Source organism: Lutra lutra, chromosome 6, assembly GCF_902655055.1.
Source record: "Lutra lutra chromosome 6, mLutLut1.2, whole genome shotgun sequence".
In the NCBI taxonomy this organism is placed as follows: domain Eukaryota; kingdom Metazoa; phylum Chordata; class Mammalia; order Carnivora; family Mustelidae; genus Lutra; species Lutra lutra.
In genome coordinates, this window is record NC_062283.1 from 35,642,004 (window position 1) to 35,664,044 (window position 22,041).

General features: G+C 36.6%; 1 protein-coding gene across 2 annotated transcripts in view; it reads left to right on the plus strand.

Moving 5' to 3' along the window:
- The window catches only part of COL12A1 (collagen type XII alpha 1 chain), a 119,238-nt gene that overhangs the window by 45,869 nt on the left and 51,328 nt on the right, over positions 1 to 22,041 (plus strand). For both annotated transcript variants that reach the window (XM_047733615.1, XM_047733616.1), the window contains exons 18-31: positions 15 to 164; positions 246 to 365; positions 466 to 630; positions 1,163 to 1,309; positions 3,017 to 3,156; positions 3,671 to 3,800; positions 12,084 to 12,226; positions 12,538 to 12,667; positions 14,551 to 14,687; positions 15,796 to 15,925; positions 19,251 to 19,390; positions 19,758 to 19,890; positions 20,002 to 20,028; positions 20,386 to 20,528. In XM_047733615.1, coding sequence (XP_047589571.1) covers positions 15 to 164; positions 246 to 365; positions 466 to 630; positions 1,163 to 1,309; positions 3,017 to 3,156; positions 3,671 to 3,800; positions 12,084 to 12,226; positions 12,538 to 12,667; positions 14,551 to 14,687; positions 15,796 to 15,925; positions 19,251 to 19,390; positions 19,758 to 19,890; positions 20,002 to 20,028; positions 20,386 to 20,528 — 1,835 coding nt within the window. The remainder of the gene's footprint in view (positions 1 to 14; positions 165 to 245; positions 366 to 465; positions 631 to 1,162; positions 1,310 to 3,016; positions 3,157 to 3,670; positions 3,801 to 12,083; positions 12,227 to 12,537; positions 12,668 to 14,550; positions 14,688 to 15,795; positions 15,926 to 19,250; positions 19,391 to 19,757; positions 19,891 to 20,001; positions 20,029 to 20,385; positions 20,529 to 22,041) is intronic.

The following is a 22,041-nucleotide window of genomic DNA, read 5'->3' on the forward strand; positions in this document are numbered from 1 at the left end:
GATTACCATATTAGGGATGGAGTGTATTACCAGAGCGGAAGCAGATATTGTGTTGCTGGTGGATGGATCATGGAGCATTGGCCGGGCTAATTTTCGAACTGTGAGGAGTTTCATCTCTCGCATTGTGGAAGTCTTTGAGATTGGTCCCAAAAGAGTACAGATTGGTAGGTCTGGCAATACTGAAGACCTTTAGACATTTTCATCATGCTCTTTTATATACGCTAATGCCAATGATGTTATTTTAGCCCTTGCTCAATATAGTGGGGACCCCAGAACAGAGTGGCAGCTAAATGCTCACAGAGATAAGAAGAGCTTGTTGCAAGCTGTCGCAAACTTGCCATACAAAGGAGGCAATACTCTCACAGGTGAGTAAGGGTGGTTGTGATATACTTTTAGCTCTTGCCTTTGGTCAGAACTTGTGGCTGAATAATGATGTGACTGGTGCTCTTTTAAAAATTCCACTAGGCATGGCTTTGAATTTCATTCATCAACAGAGCTTCAGGACCCAAGCTGGCATGAGGCCTCGAGCTCGAAAAATTGGTGTTCTCATCACCGATGGAAAGTCACAGGATGATGTTGAGGCACCTTCAAAGAAACTCAAGGATGAAGGCGTAGAGCTGTTTGCTGTTGGTAAGTACTCAAAAGGCTAGCAGTGCCCCTGGGGTTACAAAAGCTGAGGATATTTTTGTAGTTAAAAAATTTTTTGAAGCACAAAAAAACAAACAAACATATTTTCCCTATCACATAATTTATCAAAATAATATGCCAAGAAGTTAACTTATTTTCTTCTTTTCCCCTTGAAATGGGACAGAACTACATGGCTTCTTGGAAGAAAGTAATGGATCAACAGGACAAATGTACTATTAATAAGATCCAGGAAAATTCCTGTTTGGTTTTCCGTGGCACCATGTTTATTTTTGATAGCCGTTATTTTACTTTCCAGAAAAAACACTCAAGAGACACTTTTTGGTGGGAAAGTGGTGCTAGAAGCATTTAGAAGAATCTAATTCAGAATAGCCTTTAATTTATATTATTTTTTCCTTTGTTTCTATTTTGTAACTATAGATAATCATTTTATTATTGAGGAGAATCACATGTATGTTCTACTTAACATTGAAAATTCAAATGCTTTTGAATTTGAATATGTCCTTTTTCCCCTAAGGTATTAAAAATGCTGATGAAGATGAATTAAAGATGATCGCGACAGATCCTGATGATACCCACGCATACAATGTGGCAGATTTTGAGTCACTCTCTAAGATTGTAGATGACCTCACCATTAACTTGTGTAACAGTGTCAAAGGTCCAGGTAAGATTATCCCAGGGTTTCTCACCCTTAGCACTGTTCATATTTGGGGCAGATAATTATTTTTGGGATGGGGGAAGGGAGCCCTTTAGTGTATTGGGAGATGTTTAGCAGCATCCCTTGGCTCTGCCCACTGGATGTTGGTGGCATCCCCTGAGTTGTGACTAATAAAAATATCTTCAAATATTGCCAAATGACTGCTGGGGAAAATAATGTCCTCAGTTAAGAATCATTAGTTTGTTTGTTTATTTATTTATTTATTTAGATTTTATTTATTTATTTGACAGACAGAGATCACAAGTAAACAGAGAGGCAGGCAGAGAGGGAGTGGGGGGAAGCAGTCTCCCTGCTGAACAGAGAGCTGGATGTGGGCCTCTATCCCAGGACCCTGAGATCATGACCTGAGCCGAAGGCAGAAGCTTAACCCACTGAGCCACCCAGGTGCCCTGAAAATCATTAGTTTAGTCCCTGATTTTTTCTCTGATTTGTTTCTGATGGCAGCAAACTAGAAATGGCTTGTAACTTATTTGAAGATAAATAATTTGGTAGAAATGGTTCATATGCTTTGGGTATTGAGGATGCATTTATTTGCCTTTTTCTTTTTGAGTTTTTCTCTCCAAACATTTACAGATTTTCTTTTTGGACTTTGAACAACAGACTGACCTTTTCCCTGGAGAAATAAACCAGCCAAGAAGCCAGAATTTGTAGGCTTCTGGCTCTGGATTAGCTTAGAGAGCTGTAGTTTTATTTAGTTGGAGAGGACTTTGAGTGGGGATGAAAACATCTTTTATCTGTTTTCCTTTATTTTTTTTTATCAACTATGTAATAGTTGCATTCATTCTAGTTTCTCAGACAGTAAAATTGCTTGATAATTTTGTAGGCTTGATTATGACCCAACTATAATAAAGGTTAGAGTACTAAGAATGGAAATTCTTTCCCCAGCTTTACAAAGACAGTTGAAAGAGTTTTTATGAGACTGATTGACATGCTAATGAAGTCATTGGATTAAGTCTCTTTAAATTATTATTGGGGACATTTTTCTAATGGTCATAGTGAATTTAGTATTTCTATTTTCATTGATGTTAATTCTGGATATTGTTCTGTAGTCATTCTGTTGTTCATTGGTCATTTCACTTTACCCACAGAGAGCATAATCACAGGCAGCAGGGTATTCCCAAACTTTAAAAGACTTGGTTGTTTTTCTTATTTCTTGACTAAGAAAGTGGTTAACTTCTCTTACCACTGATCTAGGTCCTGTAGGGGAACTAAACATAAATAAGAAACCAATTCCGTTCTCACAGAGTATAACCTATAGTTAAGGAGGTAAGACATGATGAATTTAAATGTGGTGAACTTGGGTGGTACCAAAGGTGAAAGAGACAATAGAATTGCCAATTGTATAAGATTAGAGGAAGGAGGTTGATTCAGAGGTTTTTGAGTTAGGTGACTGGTAAACTGGTGGTGTCCTAAAGGAACGGTGGGACCAAATTTTAATGAAAGACAATGAGCCCAGCCTTGAATCTTCTGGGGCTGAAGAATCCTTTGCCTACCCATTCAGAGAAGTCTTATGAGCAATGGGACTCTAGACTGATACACTGTATATGTGTGTACAAGTTTGAAATATGGGAAGTAGTATTATAATCTAATTTCAAATTTCATCACCTTGCTATAATAATGAAGTAAGTGTATGTATTTTGTTTCCATGTGCAGGTGACTTGGAAGCACCTTCTAATCTAGTTATTTCTGAGCGAACCCATCGTTCTCTTAGAGTGAGCTGGACACCTCCTTCTGACAGTGTGGATAGGTATAAGGTGGAATACTACCCAGTTTCTGGAGGGAAACGTCAAGAAGTGAGTAGGCAACACCTACAACCCATTCCCTCCTGATAGCGAGATTGACTTCTTCACATGAGCACTCAGAAAAATATTGGGTGTGGAGCAAGAAAGATGTCAAGGGGGGCAGAACTGAGTCAGCAATGGTGCTTTCATTTGGGCTTAATTAAAGGGAAAGATCTTTGCTTAAATTCTTACAGTTTCTACGAATTGCAGAATACCAATATGGTTTTTAATTAAAGGATGCTTGATTAATTTTGAATTTATATTAGAGTTATGGAGTTGGAAGGAAACATTAAATATGATCTAGTTTACCCACTCATTTTACAAATAAGGAAACAAGAGCTGGGAGAATAAATTACATGAATTGTCTAAGATCTCATTGTAATCTGGTAATTTCCAAAAATGAAAAACAATGGCCTCATTGAAATATAATTTCTAAATTTATTGCAGTTAACTACTTTGTAATTATAGTAGAAAAGAGGGAAGCAATTACAACCTAAGTTATTATTATTTTATTTTTTTCCCCTAGTTTTATGTCAGCCGACTGGAAAGTAGCACAGTACTGAAAGATCTGAAGCCTGAAACTGAGTACGTTGTTAATGTGTATTCTGTAGTGGAAGATGAATATAGTGAACCTCTGAAGGGCACAGAAAAAACCTGTAAGTCTGATTAAAAAAAAAAAAATCTTCTCCTCATTATCTTTTTAAAGATAAACAGGAGGCATTCCATATAGGATTTTTGGCAGCCCTTCAAATCATTCCTTTATTCAATATCCATCCAACAAATATTTACTGAGTGTGTTCTTTGTCCAGGTACTCAATAAATACTCAACTGCTTTTACTGTTTGTTCTTGTCATCCTGGGACCCCACTGGTGGAATGGGTAGTCATAGCCATAGATAACTTGGAGGGATAACTTACCTTTCATAGAGTTATTCACTTCTTAAGAAAGATATCATGTGGGGAGTGGGACTCAGATTAGGAAGGGGAGCTGTGCAGAGGTGACCTATTTCAGTTTTGCAGGTGGTCAGATTTTCCTCCTATCAATGAGATCACCCTTGTCTTCCGGCCGTTGCCTCCTGGCCTTTGCTTGAGAGGCTCTAATGGCTTTGACTTTGAGTAGAGCTTTTGACAGAGATGTTCCTTGCTCCTGCACCTGGCAAGATTTCTGAGGCCTGGTAGGGTTTTTGAAGCCACATAAAAATACTCTTTCCTTCTTCCATCTTCTTGGCTGGACTCCAGGGGAAGGGAGGCCTCTTATAAGACAAAGAATTGGGCATCACTCTCTCCAAGGCAAGGATTGAGTCTATTTAATCTTCAGTTCTGTTAAATCTTTATCTTCTCTCTCTCTCTTTACTATATAAGTTTTAAGTGTAGAACATTGTAAGTCAACATCTGTATACACTACAAGGGATTCCCCCCTCAAACGGTATTACCGTCCATCACTCTACACTTCATCCTCTAGCCCTTTCACCCATCCTCTAACCCCAGTCCCCTCTGGCAACCACTGATTTGTTCTTTGTATCCATGAATTTGGTTTTGTTTCATAGTTTCTTTGGCTTTTGTTTGTTTTTAGACCCTACATATGAGTGAATCAGATGCTATTTGTTTTTCTTCTGATTTCACTTAGCATCACCTCCAGGCCCATCACATATATATATTTACATATTTATTTATGTAATAATATATATTTATTATATATTATATATTATTTATCATATTACATATGATATTACAATAATATTACATATTATTTATCATATTACATATTACATATTATATTTTAATATATTAATATATATTGATTATATACATCTTGTATAAATATATCATCTCTTCCCTATCCATTTATCCATCAATGCACATGTAGGTTGTTTCTATATCTTGGCGATTATAAGTAATGCTGCAATGAACATAGAGGTGCATATATCTTTTGAATTAGTGGTTTTGCATTCTTTGAATAATTAGCCAGTAGTGGAATAGCTGAATCATATGATAGTACTGTTCTTAATCTCTTTTTGTAGAATCTCCATACCATTTTCTTTCTATAGTGGCTGCACCAATTTGCAATCCCACCAATAGTGTGTGAGCTTGCTAGCACTTGTTATTTATGGTCTTTCTGATAATAATCTTTTCTGATAATAATCATTCTAACATGTATGAATGAGGTGATATCTCATTGTAGTTTTGATTTACATTTCCCTTATAATTAGTGATGTTGAACATCTCTGCATGTGCCTGTTAGCGATCTGTATGTCTTCTTTTGAAAAATATTTATTTACATCCTCTGCCCATTTTTTGAGTTGTTTTGCTGTTCTTGTTGCTGTTGAACTGTATGAGTTCTTTATATAGTTTGGATATTAACTCTTTACTGGAGTTATGAGTTGCAAATATCTTCTCCCATTAAGTAGGTTGCCTTTTTGTTTTGATGATGGTTTCCTTTGCTGTGCCGAAGGAAGTTTTTTAGTTTCTTGTGGTCTCATTTGTCTATTTTTTACTTCTGTTTTCCTTGCCTTTGGAGTCTGAGCTACAAAAACATCAACAAGACTGATGTCAAGGAGCTTACCATCTATGTTTTGATTCTAGGAGTTTTATGGTTTCAGGTCTTATATTTAAGTGTTTAATCCATTTTGAATTAATTTTTGTGTAGAGTATAAACTAGTGGTCTAGTTTCATTCTTTTGCCTGTGGCTGACCAGTTTTCCAATACCATTTGTTGAAGAGACTGTTTTTATTCCATTGTATGTTCTTGGCTCCTCTGTCACAAATTAATTATCCATATATGTGTGGGTTTATTTCTGGACTTTCAATTCTGTTCATTGACACCTGTGTGTGTGTGTGTGTGTGTGTGTGTGTGTGTGTGTGTGTGTAAGTTTGTGCTGGTGCCATACTGTTTTTATTACTGTATCTTTGTAGTATAATTTGAAATCAGGGAGTGTGATACTTTGGTCTCCTTTCCCTGAGATTGCTTTGGCTATTTAAGATCTTTTGTGGTTTCATACAAATTTTAGCATTATTTGTTCTATTTTTGTGAAATATCCATTGTAATTGTGATAAGGATTGTATTGAATCTGTAGATTTCTGTCAACACTAAGGACATTTTAACAATATCAATTCCTCCAATCTGTGAGCACAGTATATCTTTCCATGTATTTGTGTGTCTTCAATTTCTTTCATCAGTGTCTTTTAGTTTTCAGTGTACAGATCTTTCACTTCCTTGGTTAAGTTTATTCCTAGATATTTGATTCTTTTTGATGAAATTATAAATGAGATTGTTTATTCTTAATTTGTCTTTTTGATAGTTTGTTATTAGAATATGGAAACACCACAGATCTCTGTATATTGATCTTTTATCCTGTGGTTTTATTGAATTCATTTAGTAGATCTAACAGTTTTTTGGTAGAGTCTTTAGGGTTTTCTATATATAGTATCATCATTTGCAAATAGTGACAGTTTTAGTTCTTCCTGTCTGATTTGAATATCTTTTTTCCCCTTGCCTAGCTGCTATGTCTAGGACTTCTGATACTATGTTGAATATATGTGGTAAGGATGGGCATCTTTGTCTTGTTCCTGAACTTGGAAGAAAATCTTTCAGCTTTTTTCCATTAAATGTAATGTTATCTATGGGTTTGTCATATATGGTCTCTTTATATGAGGTATATTTCCTCTATAGCCATTTTTTGAGAGTTTTATCACAAATGGATGTTGAATTTTATTGAGTAATTTTTCTCCATCTATTGAGATGATCATGTGATTTTATCTTTCATTTTGTTAATATTATATATCACATTGATTGATTTGTGAATTTGAGTCATTCTTGCGCCCCTGGAATAAATCCCACTTGATCATAATGTATGATGCTTTTAATGTATTGTTGAATTTTGTTTGCTTATATTTTGTTGAGGATTTTTACATCTATGTTTGCCAAGGATATTGACCTGTAATTTTCTTTTTTCTGTCATCCTTGTCTGGTTTTAGTATCAGGGTAGTGTTGGCCTTGTAAAATGTGTTTGGAAGCATTCCCTTCCCTTTAATTTTTGGAAGAGTTTGAGAAGGATATGTATTAAATCTTGTTGGCTGTTTGGAAGAGTTCACCAGTGAAGTTGTTTGGTTCTGAACTTTTGTTTATTTTGAGGTTTTTGATACTGAGTCAATCTTCTTCCTAGTAATCAGTCTACTTAGGTTTTCTATTTCTTTCTAATTCAGTCATGGAAGACTATATTTCTAAGAATTTGCCCTTTTCTTCCAGGTTGTCTGGTTTGTTGACATATTATGGATTGTATTATTATCTTATGATCCTCTGTATTTCTGTGGTATCATTAACTTTTCTTTCATTTCTGATTTTATTTATTTGAATCCTTTTACTTTTTTCTTTGTTAGTTACCTAAAGTTTGTCAATTTTGTTTATCATTTCCAGCTCTTCGTTTCACTAATCTTTCCTATTTTCATTTTACTCTCTATTTAATTTATTTCTGACTCTGATTTTACTATTTTCTTTCTTCTACTAACCTGTAGGCTTCCTTCATTTTTCTTTTTCTAGTTTCTTTAGGTGTAAAATTAGATTGTTTACTTGAGATTTTTTTTGTTTCTCAAGGTAGGCCTATTTCTGTCTAAGAACCCTTTTGTTGCATCTCATAAATTTTGGTATGTTATATTTCTTTCCATTTTTGTGAGGTATTTTTTGATTTCTCCTTTGATTTTTTTTTTTGACGACCTAATGGTTGTTCCATTGTATATCGTTTGATTTTAATGTTTTTGTATTTTTTCCAGTTTTGTTACTGTAATTGATTCCTAGTTTCTTACTTTTGTTGTTAGAGAAGATGTTTGATGTGATTTCAGTCTTCTTGAATTTATTGAGACTTATCTTGTGGCCCAACATGTAATCTGTCTTGGAGAATGTTCCATGTGCACTTGAGAAGAGCGTGCATTCTGTGGCTTTTGGATGAAATATTCTGATTATATATCCATTATGTATATTTCTGTTATGTCCATGTGATCTAATGTGTCAATTAAGGTCAATATTTCCTTATTGATGTTCTGTCTCATGATCTATTCATTGTTGTAAGTAAGATGTTAAAGTCTCCTGCTATTATTGTTTTATTTTCAATTTCTCCCTCCCTTAGGTTTTTTTTTATTTTTAAGATTTTTATTTATTGATTTGACAGAGAGAAAGACCGTGAGAGAGGGAATACAAACAGGGGGAGTGGGCAGAGGGAGAAGCAGGCTTCCTGCCAAATAGGGAGCCTGATGTGGGGCTTGATCCCAGAACCCTGGGATCATGACCTGAGCCGAAGGTAGCCACTTAAAGAATGAGTCACCCAGATGCCCCAACCTCCCTTTAGGTTTTCAAATATTTGTTATATAGTTTTGTGCTCTTTTGTTGGGTGTTTATAAATAAACACTTATTTATAAATGTTGTGTCTTCTGGTTGGATTCATCCCATTATCATAATGTGGTGCTCCTCTTTGTCTTTTAGTACACTCTTTGTTTTTAAGTCTATTTTATCTGATATGAGTATATGCCAGCTTTCTTTTCATTTCCATTTGCATAGAATAATTTATCCCCTTCCTTCACAGTCTGTATGTGTCCTTAGTTCTGAAGTCTTTTATAGGTAGCACATAGACATTTCTTTTTTGTTTTTTAATCTATTTATCCACTCTTTGTCTTTTGATTGGTAAATTTAGCTCTTTTATATTTGAAGTAATTATCATTAGGTATGTACTTATTTCCATTTTGTTGTTTTCTGGCTGTTTTTGAAGTTCTTCTTTGACCTTTTTTTTCCCCCTCTTTCTCTCTTTCCTTGTGATTTGCTGGCTTTCTTTAATATTATGCTTAGATCCTTTCTTATTTTCTTTTATGTATTTAGTATAAGTTTTTCTTTGTGGTTGCTGTGAGGTTCACTTGTAGCATCTTATGTATATAACAGTCTCTTTTAAATTGATAACAGCTTAAATTGGAACACATTCCAAAACTTTACATTTTTATCCCCCATATTTTATATTTTTGATGACACATTTTATATCTTTTTATTTTATGATCCTTTAGGTAACTATCGTAATTTTAATTGATTTTATTATGTTTTGACTTTCATACCTTTTGATCTTCATACTTGCCTTATCAGTGATTGATCTATTTTTACTATCTCTTTACCTTTTCTAGTGAGATTGTTACTTTCATATATTTTCTTCTTATTAATGATTATCTTTTCTTTTCAGTGTAGAGAAATCCCTGTAACATTTCTTATAAGGTCAGTTTAGAGGTGATGAACTCCTTTAGCTTTTGCTTATCTGGAAAACTCTTCATCTCTCCTTAAATTCTGAATGATAGTCTTTCTGGATAGAGAATTCTTGGTTGGAAAATTTTTCCTTTCAGCATTTTGAATATATCATGATCCTTCCTTCCAGCCTATAAAATTTCTGCTGAAAAAATCTCTGATAGTCTTATGGGATTTCCCTTGTATGGAATAAATTGTTTTTCTTTTCTTTTTTTCTTTTTTTTTTTTTTTAAAGATTTTACTTATTTATTTGTCAGAGAGATAGAGGGAGTACAGGCAGGCAGAGTGGCAGACAGAGGCAGAGGGAGAAGCAGTCTCCCTGTGGGGCAAGGAGCCTGATCTGGGACTCGATCCCAGGACCCTGGGATCATGACCCAAGCTGAAGGCAGCCGCTTAACTGACTGAGCCACCCAGGCATCCCTAAATTGTTTTTCTTAACTATTTTAAGATTCTCTCTTTATTCTTAACTTGTACCATTTTAATTATAGTGTACTTTGGTGTGGTTCTCCTTCTCTCTTTGGTTTTTTTTTTTTTTTTGGAGTTCTCTGGGCTTTCTGAACCCAAACTTCTGTTTTCTTCCCCAGATAAGGGAATTTTTCAGCTATTATTTCTTTGAATAATTTTTCTGGCCCTTTCTCTCTCTTCTCCTTCTAGGACCTCTATAATACAAATATTATACCATTTGATGTTGTCCTAAAGGTCCCTTTAGGTATCCTTACTTTTTAAAATTCTTTCTCAGTTAGTTGCTCTGTCCAGTTGAAATCCATTGCTTTGTTTTCCAGCCCACTGATTTGGGCTTCTACTTCATCCATTCTGCTGTTGAATCCCTCTAGTATATTTTTCATTTCAGTTATAAATTCTGTTTGGTATTTTCTTCTAGTTTCCATCTCTGTTGAAGTTCTTACTGTGTTCATCCATTCTTCTCCTGAGTTTGGTGAATATCTTTATGACCATTACTTTGAACTCTTTGTTGAGTAGATTGCTATATTCATGTCATTAAAATCTTTTTCTGGGAATTTGTCCTGTTCTTTGGTTTGGAATATAGGCCTCTGTCTCCTCATTTAGCCTGACTCTCTGTGTATATTTATCAGGTAAAAATGCTACCTCTCCAAGTCTTGAAGGAGTGATCTTGTGTAGGAGATGATCCATGGGGTCCAGAGTACAGTCTCCCCTGGACTCCAGAGCCAGGCAACCATCTTGTGGGTGGGACATCTCTTGTGTGGACTATGTGGACCTGCTGGCTATGGTGGGGCCACAGCTTTGGCACAGGTTCGGTGGGATATGGGGCACTCACCCAGCCTGGTTGTGGTGCAACTGCTACTGGGGCGGATGGAGCATGTAGCATGCATACTAGCAGACATGAGGGAGAACACCAAAAAGGGTGCTTCCAGCTGTATCACTAACAAGTTAGAATAGGATTGCAAAAATGACACCAGTCAGTGCTTCTGTCCGTAGAGAAGGCCAATGCAGGTTCCTGCCTCTCTGGCAACTGCTTTAAAATTAGTAAGCAGATCTGTCTCACTTATGATCTAGGCATTTTCCAAACTGTTGCTTTTACACAGGATCTCAGGACAAGTGGGTCTGTGCACGAGCTCTTTAAGAGCATGTTCTCTATTCCTTCTAGTTTCTTGGTTTCCCTGGACTTCATCCCTGTTCATTTTCAAAATGAGGCATTTTAGGGGCTTCTTTTTCGGGTGCTGGACTCAAAGATCAAGGTACTTGATGTGGGGCACACTTCTTTTGCTTCTTGAGGGGTAGTTCCATATTTTGGGAATTCCTTCCCAACTGTGAGTCACCATGCTTGGGGTGGGGTCCTGGACAAGGCTGAGTTTCTACTTCTCCTACCTGCTTGATATGTCTCTTTTATCTTTGTTGTGGAAGCACTGTTTATCTAGTCTCAGGTCCTTTTCAGAGGATATTATTTCATGTGTAGCTATAAATTTATTATATCCATGGGAGGAAGTGTTTTCAGATGTTCTTATGCTGCCATCTTGAACCCCTCCTCCATGTTTTCTGTCACTAGCCTTCATATTATACCATAGGAGGTGGGAAATAATGTATTTAATAATGGGCAGGATTAATCTGATAATTTCTGAAAACTTTAAACTCAGTCTTTGGACAATATATGTGAATCTATATTGGCATTAAATGAAGAGGAGACTGTAAATCTTTTACTGTGCCTCATGAACCTATCTTCAAAAAACTCATGAATCCCCTAAGTTCCAGTTATTAATGTATGACTCTCTCACTTAAATTAATTTTTTTGTGAAAGCTGATGTAAAATACTGTGCTGGTTACTTATGTATGAAATTCTATGATTGAAGACTGAAAATAGTCAACTTAAAGATGTTCCAGAAAAAGAGATTGAAATCTCAGGAAGTTGGTATCTATTTTGGCTTCCATATAGACTCATTGGAATGCCAGTTGAAATTTAAACTTTGTTCCTCCGTGAAATAGTTGTAACTTGCAGTCCTGAGTATGAGATGGCAATGAACAATGAGATTGGGTTTTTCAGGAGAGAGGAAAGGATTCTATTGGCTCTCACTGACTTCTCATAGCAATTCATTCTCTATTTAACATATATAAATATCACTTAGTAAGTAGGAAACAACAACTAAAAATGAGTAAAATGACAGGCATTAGACTGATGTTTGCCTTTACATTCCAACAGTACCAGTCCCTGTGGTCAGCATGAATATTTATGATGTTAGCCCTACCACCATGCATGTGCAATGGCAGCCAGTGGGAGGGGCTACTGGCTACACCTTGTCATACGAACCCATCAACGCCACAGAACCAAGAAAACCGAAAGAGGTGGGAGACATTTGTTTCTTTTTCATTGAGTCTTTCTGAGACTTTATAGTTTTAGAATCCTCATTAAACTCCAGTTGCTTATGAATCATTTATAACATTATGTGCAAAACAAAAAAATAGAAAATTAGACTTGGGTCCTGTGACACATTTTAAAAAACATTAGCATGAAGAAGGAAATTCATTTCAGAGAGGTGAAAAAGAAAAGTTGTGTTATCATCTAGTAGTTACAAGTAGGCTGTAATTGCATATCCCTGGTAAGTGGAAAGGTTTGATTTGAATGTCTTATTTCCCTTTGGTATGTCCATATGCAGATGCGTGTGGGGCCAACAGTGAATGATGTGCAACTGACTGATCTTTTTCCCAACACCGAGTATGCAGTCACAGTCCAGGCTGCCTTGCATGACCTCGCTAGTGAACCTGTCACTGCTCGGGAAGTCACGTGTAAGATACTGCCAGTGTTCCTTCTTTCCTTACTGTTGTAGACATAATGTTCATTAGGATTTTTCTTTTACCCAATAATGTTATCAATAATTTGATAATTTATGCATAAGTCACAAGATTATTCCTTATGGCAATCAAATTCGAGAATTAAAATTAACTCTAGCCTTATGGCAGCATCTTAAATTGATTCTAGGGTGTACTTTTTTTTCACATTGAACATAGCTGATATTGAGATGTTTCTTACAATTGATGGTGTACTTTTGGCCAAGTGTCAGGGCATGGAGAATAAAATAATGTACATCTTAAAGTTGGTGTTGTATATCCATGAAGTAAGGGATATATAGCCCTGGTGAGAAGGGAATGTTGGGTGAGTGTAATTTTGGAGGAAGATACTAGACTTAATATTAAGATGTTCCAGGTTCTTGCTGAAGTAGGTACTTTATGGCACTTATAGAAAAGTTCGTTTCAATTAAGTGAGTTAATCAGCTTACTCAATCCAAAAACATTGGTCATATACTTCAGTCACTATGCTAGATATTGGGAGTGTACCATGAGGTAATACCAGGCAACATAGAGCACACGAACTCCTTTGGGGTTTGCACTTTCCTTGTGTGCGTTGATCAATTCCTTTTGCGTTTTTGGCTTGTTTCACTGGCATTTAGGTGTTTTCTTCTTGAAAAGTGGCAAGAATTGCACCTAGAACCCTTGCCTTTCCTGGCTGGAGGTCTTGTTTTATGCTTATTGAGGTCATGATGAGATAGATGACATGGCTTAAATTTGAGGCTCAGCCCACATTTTTAAGGCAATTAAGAAGACAGAAGAAATCTTCAAGGGAGAAAGGGGACTGAGAATCATGATAAGCAGGAAAGAGAAAGAGCCCCCGAAAGGCGGGACAGTATAAATTCATTGACAACAAATAATCATTTTTTATTTATTAAACCCTGTCTGGAATTGGTGGCTTTGTAGAAATGAGGTAGTGGCAGATGGAAAGAGTGGGAAGCCAGCTAGGGATGGAGACATGTGTTCTCAAAGTGCTGGGAGAGAAGACCCGAGAGTCATAGTGGGATGAAAGGCAAGTACGGTCATGGATTTGATATAAAGTTGACTGCACCAGTGGAGGAAGGGAGGACACAGAGAGATGCCGAGAGACAAAAACATCGAAGGGATAAAGGTGCAGCATCATGTAGGTGGAGGGAGACATTTAGGAGAAGAGATCCACAGAGTTGAAATGAGAGACAAAAGGAAATTGGTCAACGGGCAGCTGGAAAAAGAGATCTGTCTCATATAATAAAAGAAACTTTCTTTGTTAGTTATCCTCATCTTTGTTCTTTTTAAGTAAGGCTTTGACTTGGCAAAAATTTATCATTTGAATTTTCTCATAACCGTTTAGACCCCTATGGATTTTCTTATAAGCTTACCAGGTGCTTAATTTTGGCCCATCTTCATCCCTCACTCTCATAACCATTTGTTTTTCTATCATTTTCTATTCTTAGGAGACCATAACTCTTTGGATTTTGTTTTCTATCCTAACTGATTTAAATATCTGAGAAAGAAACACAAGCTGTACATTTGTGGTGAATTATGATTTACTATAGCTGAGCAGCAAGAAAGAGCTGGAAAATAGAATGGAAGTTTACATAAAAAAGAGAAATTAGAATTGTATTAAAAATTTTAACTTATCATATTTTAAGAAATTTTCTTAAGAGGACTTGAGTAGAATCTGGTAGAATCATAGTACTTTTGTCATCAGAGCTATTTGTTTAAAGTTACTTTGCTGCACACTGTTAAATTTTCTCTAAACAACTCCTTGAAAGCTTGTGTGAATGCTTTAGAGTTTTGTGGTTGAGAGCCACATCTGGACTTCATTGTTCATGCATCTCCAGTGCCTTTACCCAAACCTCGAGATCTGAGACTCAGAGATGTGACTCACAGCACCATGAATGTCTTATGGGAACCCGCGCCTGGAAAAGTGCGTAAATACATCGTTCGCTACAAAACACCAGAAGATGATGTCAAAGAGGTAGGTTGAAGATTAGAAGAATGGATTTGGAAGTATTTGTTTTCCTAGTAGGTTTAACAACAGAACTCAAAAAAGTGCAGAGGATAGTGTGTTTTGAATATTTGGCACTTTATTAATCTAGGGTTGAAAGCTTGTTATATTAGTAGAGCAATTTTTGAATATTGACAATATATTGGATTTTGTTGCATTTATGTTAGAAATGTTTTCTTCCATGATACTCATCTCAAAATCATCATCCCTTAGTGGACAAAGAGTCATAGAATGTAGATAGTACTTTCTTCTCATCCAGATGTCTTTTTTGGTGCTCTATATTCTATGAATTACTAAAAAAAAAAAAAATAATATGTCTAAAAATAAAAGCCAGTAAGGGGTACAGGAAGGAAGAGGAGAGTTTGTCAGATAATAGGAAGATAGGACAATGGAGAAGTTCTGAGAGAAAGCGTAAATAAATAGATCTTTAGAGGAAAGTCCTTTTGGCCATGAGCATTTTTGAGATGGGGCAGAGATTTGTTTCCATGACACCCTAATTCAAAGTGGGAGCAAATTGAGGGTTTTCACTAGAGAATGGGTTTAAAACTTATGTGTGCTTGAGAGCATATCAATGTCAGAATCTCAGAGACATTTTTGGAAGATAGAAATAGTTTCTATTGACCATGCTGTTCAGTTGGATTATATCAAAGCTAATTTATACATATGCACGCATTCATTTCATTCTAGGTTTCAATTTCAAAAGAGACACCATGACCAGAGGGTCTCACAGGGCTCTTGTGCACAGCAAATGAGATAATGCACAGAAGACAATTTCTGAGAGAAATAAAGCAGTGATGCAAAGGGAAACAGAGAAACTGTCAGTGAAAAATGATTAGGTTGTTTGAATCTGTTGGCAGTCTTATTTACCAAACCCTGGCATTCAAATAGAGCTCTAGTACATACATTTTCCCACTTTATAAGCATTTAAACTGTCTCCAGTTCCTGGACTCATGCATATTGAAAAACATTGCTATTTTTTGTAGCACAATTCTTATGCTCTTGTGCTAAGAAGTACAATAAACAACAGAGATGTTAAAACTAGACCCTTACTAAAAATAGTTCCACTGCTCTATTACAGGTAGAGGTAGACAGGTCACGGACCAGCACCCCTCTCAAAGACCTCTTCTCACAAACCCTGTATACAGTAGGCGTGTCTGCAGTATATGATGAAGGGGAGTCTCCCCCCATGACTGCTCAAGAAACTACCCGTAAGTTATAATTGTGCTACACTGATACTTGAGAAATGACATGACATGATTGTGTAACTGAACTTATTGGGTCCTTTTGTTTCTTGGTTCCAGTTTTTTGAGTATTTAATGTTTAAATTCACAGATTGCTTTTCACTTATTTTCTTCTTATCTTCTACCTTCATGTCTATTCTTCTTATTTATTTATTTTTATTTTCAATTAAGGTTTTAATTTTAATTTAATTTAATTTTAATTCCCCTATAACATATGGAGTTACATTAGTTTTAGGTATATAATAGAGTGATTGAACTTGTCCATTCCTTTTATGATAATTTTTATCCTCCTTTATTCTATCCACCACTGTCATTACTTCATCTTCCAGATACTTAACTGGTGTGTGTGCGTGTTTTGTGTGTGTGTGTGTGCACATGCTTGTGGGTGAGGGGGGGCAATGGGGAGGAAGTAAGTTCTTGATGCACACTGGACATTTTCTCTGGGAAGGTTGTGTTAGTTATCAAATATTTTGTGAGATCTTACTATATGTAAAGTGTTATTGGGGTAACAAAATATAAGTATCTTTGCCCTTACCAGTTCATAATTTCATTGTGGAGTTAAGAAAAAATTGATTGAGAACACATGGGATGGTGTAGGGATGGTGAGGTAAGTGGAGCTCAGATTGCATGCTGTTTGTTAGATGTCAGGTGAAGGGGAGGACTGCATAATGGAGAATCAGGGGAGATGTCGGGCAGCCTTCCTAGGCTCCTCCTCACCAGCTCCATTTTGGTGCTGCTTCCAGAGCTGTCTGTTTCTTTCCCTCTAGGGTACTTCCATAGTATTTAACCCAATTATGACTACCTGTTTGTTTTTTCCTATCTATTCTGCTTTTCCCCTTCTTCCCCCCAAGTGAAGCCAGAGACACACTTACTTTGTACAAATTTGCATCTCCAGTGCCTGGCACCATGCTCAACACATAATTTCTTGCTCAAGTAGGGGCTAAGAACTTGAGGTCTAGAGACCTCAGTGTTCTGAAGAAATATAATGAGAGCTACTTCTATAATTCAAAATTTTCTAGTAGCCACATTTGAAAAAGTAGAAAGAAAGGAAACTAATTTTGATAATGTATTATATTCAACCCAATGTATCAAAAATATCGTCATTTCAACATGTATCAGTAGAATAAGTATTAAGATATTTCACATATTTTTTTCCATAATAATTCTTTGAAATCCAGTGTGTGTTAATTTTATACTTACATTAGATCTCAATTTGGACTAGCCACATTTCAAGTACTCAGTAGCTGTATATGGCTGGTGACTCTGAGAGTAGACAGCACAGGTCTAGAGAATTTAAATGACTTGCCCTGCCTCATCTAGTTAGCTACTGGTGGGATCAATACAAATCTGAACTTTTACTTGCTGTCCTGTCACTCCCTCACTAGAGGTTCAAAAACTTCTCCTTTCATACCTAGCTCTCTGTACCTGATCGGGTCTCTTGCCAAATGGCACAGCCTATGCCTTAACAACTGACAGTATCTACTTCTGCTACTTTCTTACCCGTGATCCCTCTTAGCAGTCTCACTTGCCTTGCTGGCATTGGTTCCTACTTGGTAAGGGTAGTGTCTGGAAGTGAAAATTGATGCGTATGAGTAAACTGACAGCTTTGCACATGCATAACAGGTGAAGTACAGGAAAAAAGTCTAGTGAAAGCAGGTAAGTTAGTATACTAAATCAATACTTTCAATATGTGGTTGGTTTTGGAGGGGATGGAGGTGGGGGGTTGGGTGAGACCTGTGGTGGGTATTAAGGAGGGCACATATTGCATGGAGCACTGGGTGTGGTGCATAAGCAATGAATCTTGGAACACTGAAAAAAAATAAAATAAAATTAAAAAAATCCTTGAGATGTTCTAATAACTTTAGGTATAGCCAAAGTGTATTCTTAACAGTTGGTTTGTTTTGCAGTTGTGCTTCTGGACATGGTACCACTCATTTTCTCTCAATGAGCCTTTTCATTATAATTATTAGAAATACATTTTTGATGGCCCTGGATTTTGTGAAGTCAGAATTGGTCAATAGTGGATAAAGAAGTAATTGACAATGAAAGCTCAGAACATGGGGCAGACATTCCAGATTCCATGTGCTGTGAACTAACTAGGGTGCCTGGTCAATGGAGGGGCTTTTAATTGGGGTTTCAGCAGTCATCAACCCTGTAGGGTTATTCCTATCTCTGGACACAGTCAGTACAGTCTTCCTCAGTTGTGTTTAACATTAGCATTCTACAGGAAAACCTCATGCATGACTTACTTAGATCACAATATTTCATAGACTATGATAGACCATATATGCACTCTTTGATAATCAATACCAAAGTTTGTGCTTATGTGTACTGCTCTGTGAACAAGTTCATAGTTTTGACATGTAAATGTTCAGCTTTCAAATATGACATTGAAAAAAATGTGTGAGATGCAGAATGATTAACTGGGTTAGAAGAGTCTTACTAAGAGGTATTTATTTATTTATTTAAATTAAAAAAATTTTTAAATAAACATATAATGTATTATTAGCCCCAGATTCACAGGTCTGTGAATCGTCAGGTTTACACACTTCATAGCACTCACCATAGCACATACTCTACCCAATGTCTATAACCCCACCACCCTCTCCCTACCCCCCTCCCCCCAGCAACTCTCAGTTTGTTTTGTGAGATTAAGAGTCTCTCTTATGGTTTGTCTCCCTCCTGATCCCATCTTGTTTCATTTATTCTGTTCCCATCCCCCAAACCCCCCACATTACATCTCCACTTCCTCATATCAGGGAGATCATATGATAGTTGTCTTTCTCCAATTGACTTATTTCGCTAAGCGTAATACCCTCTAGTTCCATCCACGTCATCGCAAATGGCAAGATTTCATTTCTTTTGATGGCTGCATAGTATTCCAGTGTGTGTGTGTGTGTGTGTGTGTGTGTGTATCACATCTACTAAGAAGTATTTAGAAAAAAATCATCATTTTAAAATTATTGCGTTATGTTACTCACTGTCCAATACATCATTAGTTTTTGATGTAGTGTTCCATGGTTCACTGTTCGTGCATAACACCCAGGGCTCCATGCACCATATTAATTTAATACAAATAGTAGCCTATTACATCCATATGGTGCTTGAAGTTTTTGGAGCTTTCTCCTATACTTCCCTTTCAGATGAACTGAATTGGTAAGATACTTGGTTCTAAATGATGATTTCAGCCTGTTTCTTCATGTCCATGAAGATAAAACGAGGTGGCTTTATTATATCATTTGTGTATTATATTGTTTGTTCAGAAACTTTGTCCTGCTTTACCTCATGATAGGCACGGTGCCAGCCCCAACAAACCTAAGGATTACTGAAGTGACACCAGAGAGCTTCCGAGGGACTTGGGATCATGGAGCTTCAGATGTGTCCCTTTACAGGATAACCTGGGCGCCTTTTGGAAGCTCAGATAGGATGGAGGTAATGTTAATTCTCTTCCTTCCTCCCTACCCCTTCCTTCCCCCTCCCCCTCCCTTACCCCCCCTTTCCCTCTCTTCCCTTATCTTCCCTTCCCTTCCTCCCTTCCTTCCTTTTTAAAAGTTTTTTTTAAACTTTTTTTTTTTTTTAAACTTCTTATTTCATGACAAGGAATTGTGTTTGAAATAGGTATTACCTTTGTTGCCTGAAAAGCATCCTTTTCTATTAGTGACATTTGAGCTCCTGGCATGTATTAAAGGCAGAAGAACTTCTGGCTAAATAATGTCAATAAACTGCCTTTGAGAGTATGATAGACATGGTGACTTAATTTTTTGTGTGTGTGTGTGTTTTTTTTTTCTCTTTCACTAAGACCATCTTAAATGGAGATGAAAATACTTTGGTGTTTGAAAACCTGAACCCGAACACTCTCTATGAAGTTTCTGTTACTGCCATTTATCCTGATGAGTCAGAAAGTGATGACCTGACTGGCAGTGAGCGCACACGTAGGTGTTCAGCTTTCAAATACGACATTATTATGTTAAAATTAATTAAAAAAATAGAGCTATAACTATATTAGTAATATTTCCCCAAATTCTGTTTTTTTTTAATTTTAGCACGTTTGATACCCCTAACAACACAAGGTAAGAGTTTAATTTGCTGAACCATATAAATGACCAAATAATGAATGAATGAATGAATGAATGAATGAACGAACAAGTGAATGAATGGAAAAAATACCACAAAATCCATTGTAAACAGGTTTTTCTGCTTTTAAATTATAAGGCATCTCTTGGGACTTTGTTAAAACTTTTTTTTGAAAAACATTGCTTTACTGCCATTTGTTAAGGAGTCATGTAGGATTCCATGACCATCAGTTATCATGAGGTCAAATTTAGTCCTAAACCTAAAAGTATATTGATTTTTTTGTGAATGGTGCTTATTTTGGGAGGAGGCCTCATTCTATGAGCTTACTATGTTTCTCAACAACCTTTTTGCAGCTCCAAAAAGTGGCCCACGAAACCTTCAGGTGTACAACGCAACATCTAACAGCTTGACTGTTAAATGGGATCCCGCCAGTGGTCGTGTGCAGAAATACAGAATCACTTACCAGCCTTCAACAGGAGAAGGCAATGAGCAAACGGTAATTTAAAAAAATATCTTTGAAAATTTTACCTCTTCTCCTCAAACTCCTCCCTACCCAATGTATAGTTAGTTGTACTACTTTGAGAGATGCTGAATTTACTGTAATGAATGGATTTATTTGACTCCATTCTTATGGGAACTTGGACACCCTCTTGGGAGATGAAAGTTGCTTTTCATGTTGGGTAGCCCCACAGCATCAGGGATGTGCCTCATGCATAGACATTTCCCTTAGAAACTCTTAGGGCTGGATTATCTATGAAGATTTCTAGGTTTTTTTTTTTGGGGGGGGGTCTTTAGATTTTTAATATGTATCTCTCAAACTTAATCAAATACTGAAAGTTTGCCAAATTTCTGTTATTGTAATTTTCTGGTTTTTGCATGCCATAAGAAATCTCTTGTATCTGGAATTTCCAGATCTAGGTGGCTGTTCTCCTAATTCATACTGTTAATCATTTTTATATTTATCCAAACAGAGGTTTCTGGAAAGGTGGTATGACTGTCAATAGCCTTCATCTTCTTTATCTTTCTGGTCTTCCCCGTTTACAGAATCCTAATTCATTCACCTTGCTTATATTAGGTGTCTGTTTTTGAACCTTCTCCAGCTTTGCTTTGTGAGATGTGTGACTAGAACTGCACATATAGGAAGCATCATGATTTTTTACACCAGGAAGGGATGCTTCCTGATTTATTTCAAATGCCTCTTTTGGTAAGGTTTAGTATTTTGTTGACATTCTTTAGGCTATACTATTTCCTCACATAGTCTTAGAGAGAGATATGAGATATGAGCTATTATCAATTAGTCACATGTCTTACTGAGCTCTAGCAAATGGGTTCTACGTCTTCCCAGTTTAGAGATGTTAGCAGGCATGGATGCTGGCAGTGGTTAAAGGTTTCTGATACTGCATATTAAGTGGGTTTAGCTGAACCAGACCCTCTTTCATCCTCGCGTGACTTTCGAGGTGATCTTTTGAGGTTTCCATACAATTAGTCTTAGGGAGTATCTTTGGATAGAAATGTTGTCTAATTAAATAGGTTACCAGTAATAGACTAAATACCAACTGTAGTCAACTGGCTTTTGTAGGAAATAAGATAAGACACACGTGATGAACAGATATTTTCATGTCAGAAACAGAACTTCTTTTGCCTATGCCAGGCCAGATTTGGGTAAAACTATGAAGCAGGTGAGGCTTGTCTCCAGCATTTCTACTCTTGGTGATAGTGACCCTCCAGCTGATGTCCTCAGTTTCTTTACTGCCTTACAGAGGTTTGTTATAACTTGAAGAAGTCTCATGAACTCACCCTCTGATATGTATTAGCTGACAATCCCTCAAGGTTTGTTGTTCTTAGGGATATTTGCATTTTACTGCTAGTCCATGAAATAAAGTTTTGAATTACTGATACCAGAATTTTGGAGAGCTGGATGGGAGAAGTAAGTAGACACCCTTCTGCTTACTTATAGGGCTAGTTCTACTAAGTGGATGCCTTCGGATTTGTTAAATATCAAAGGGCTT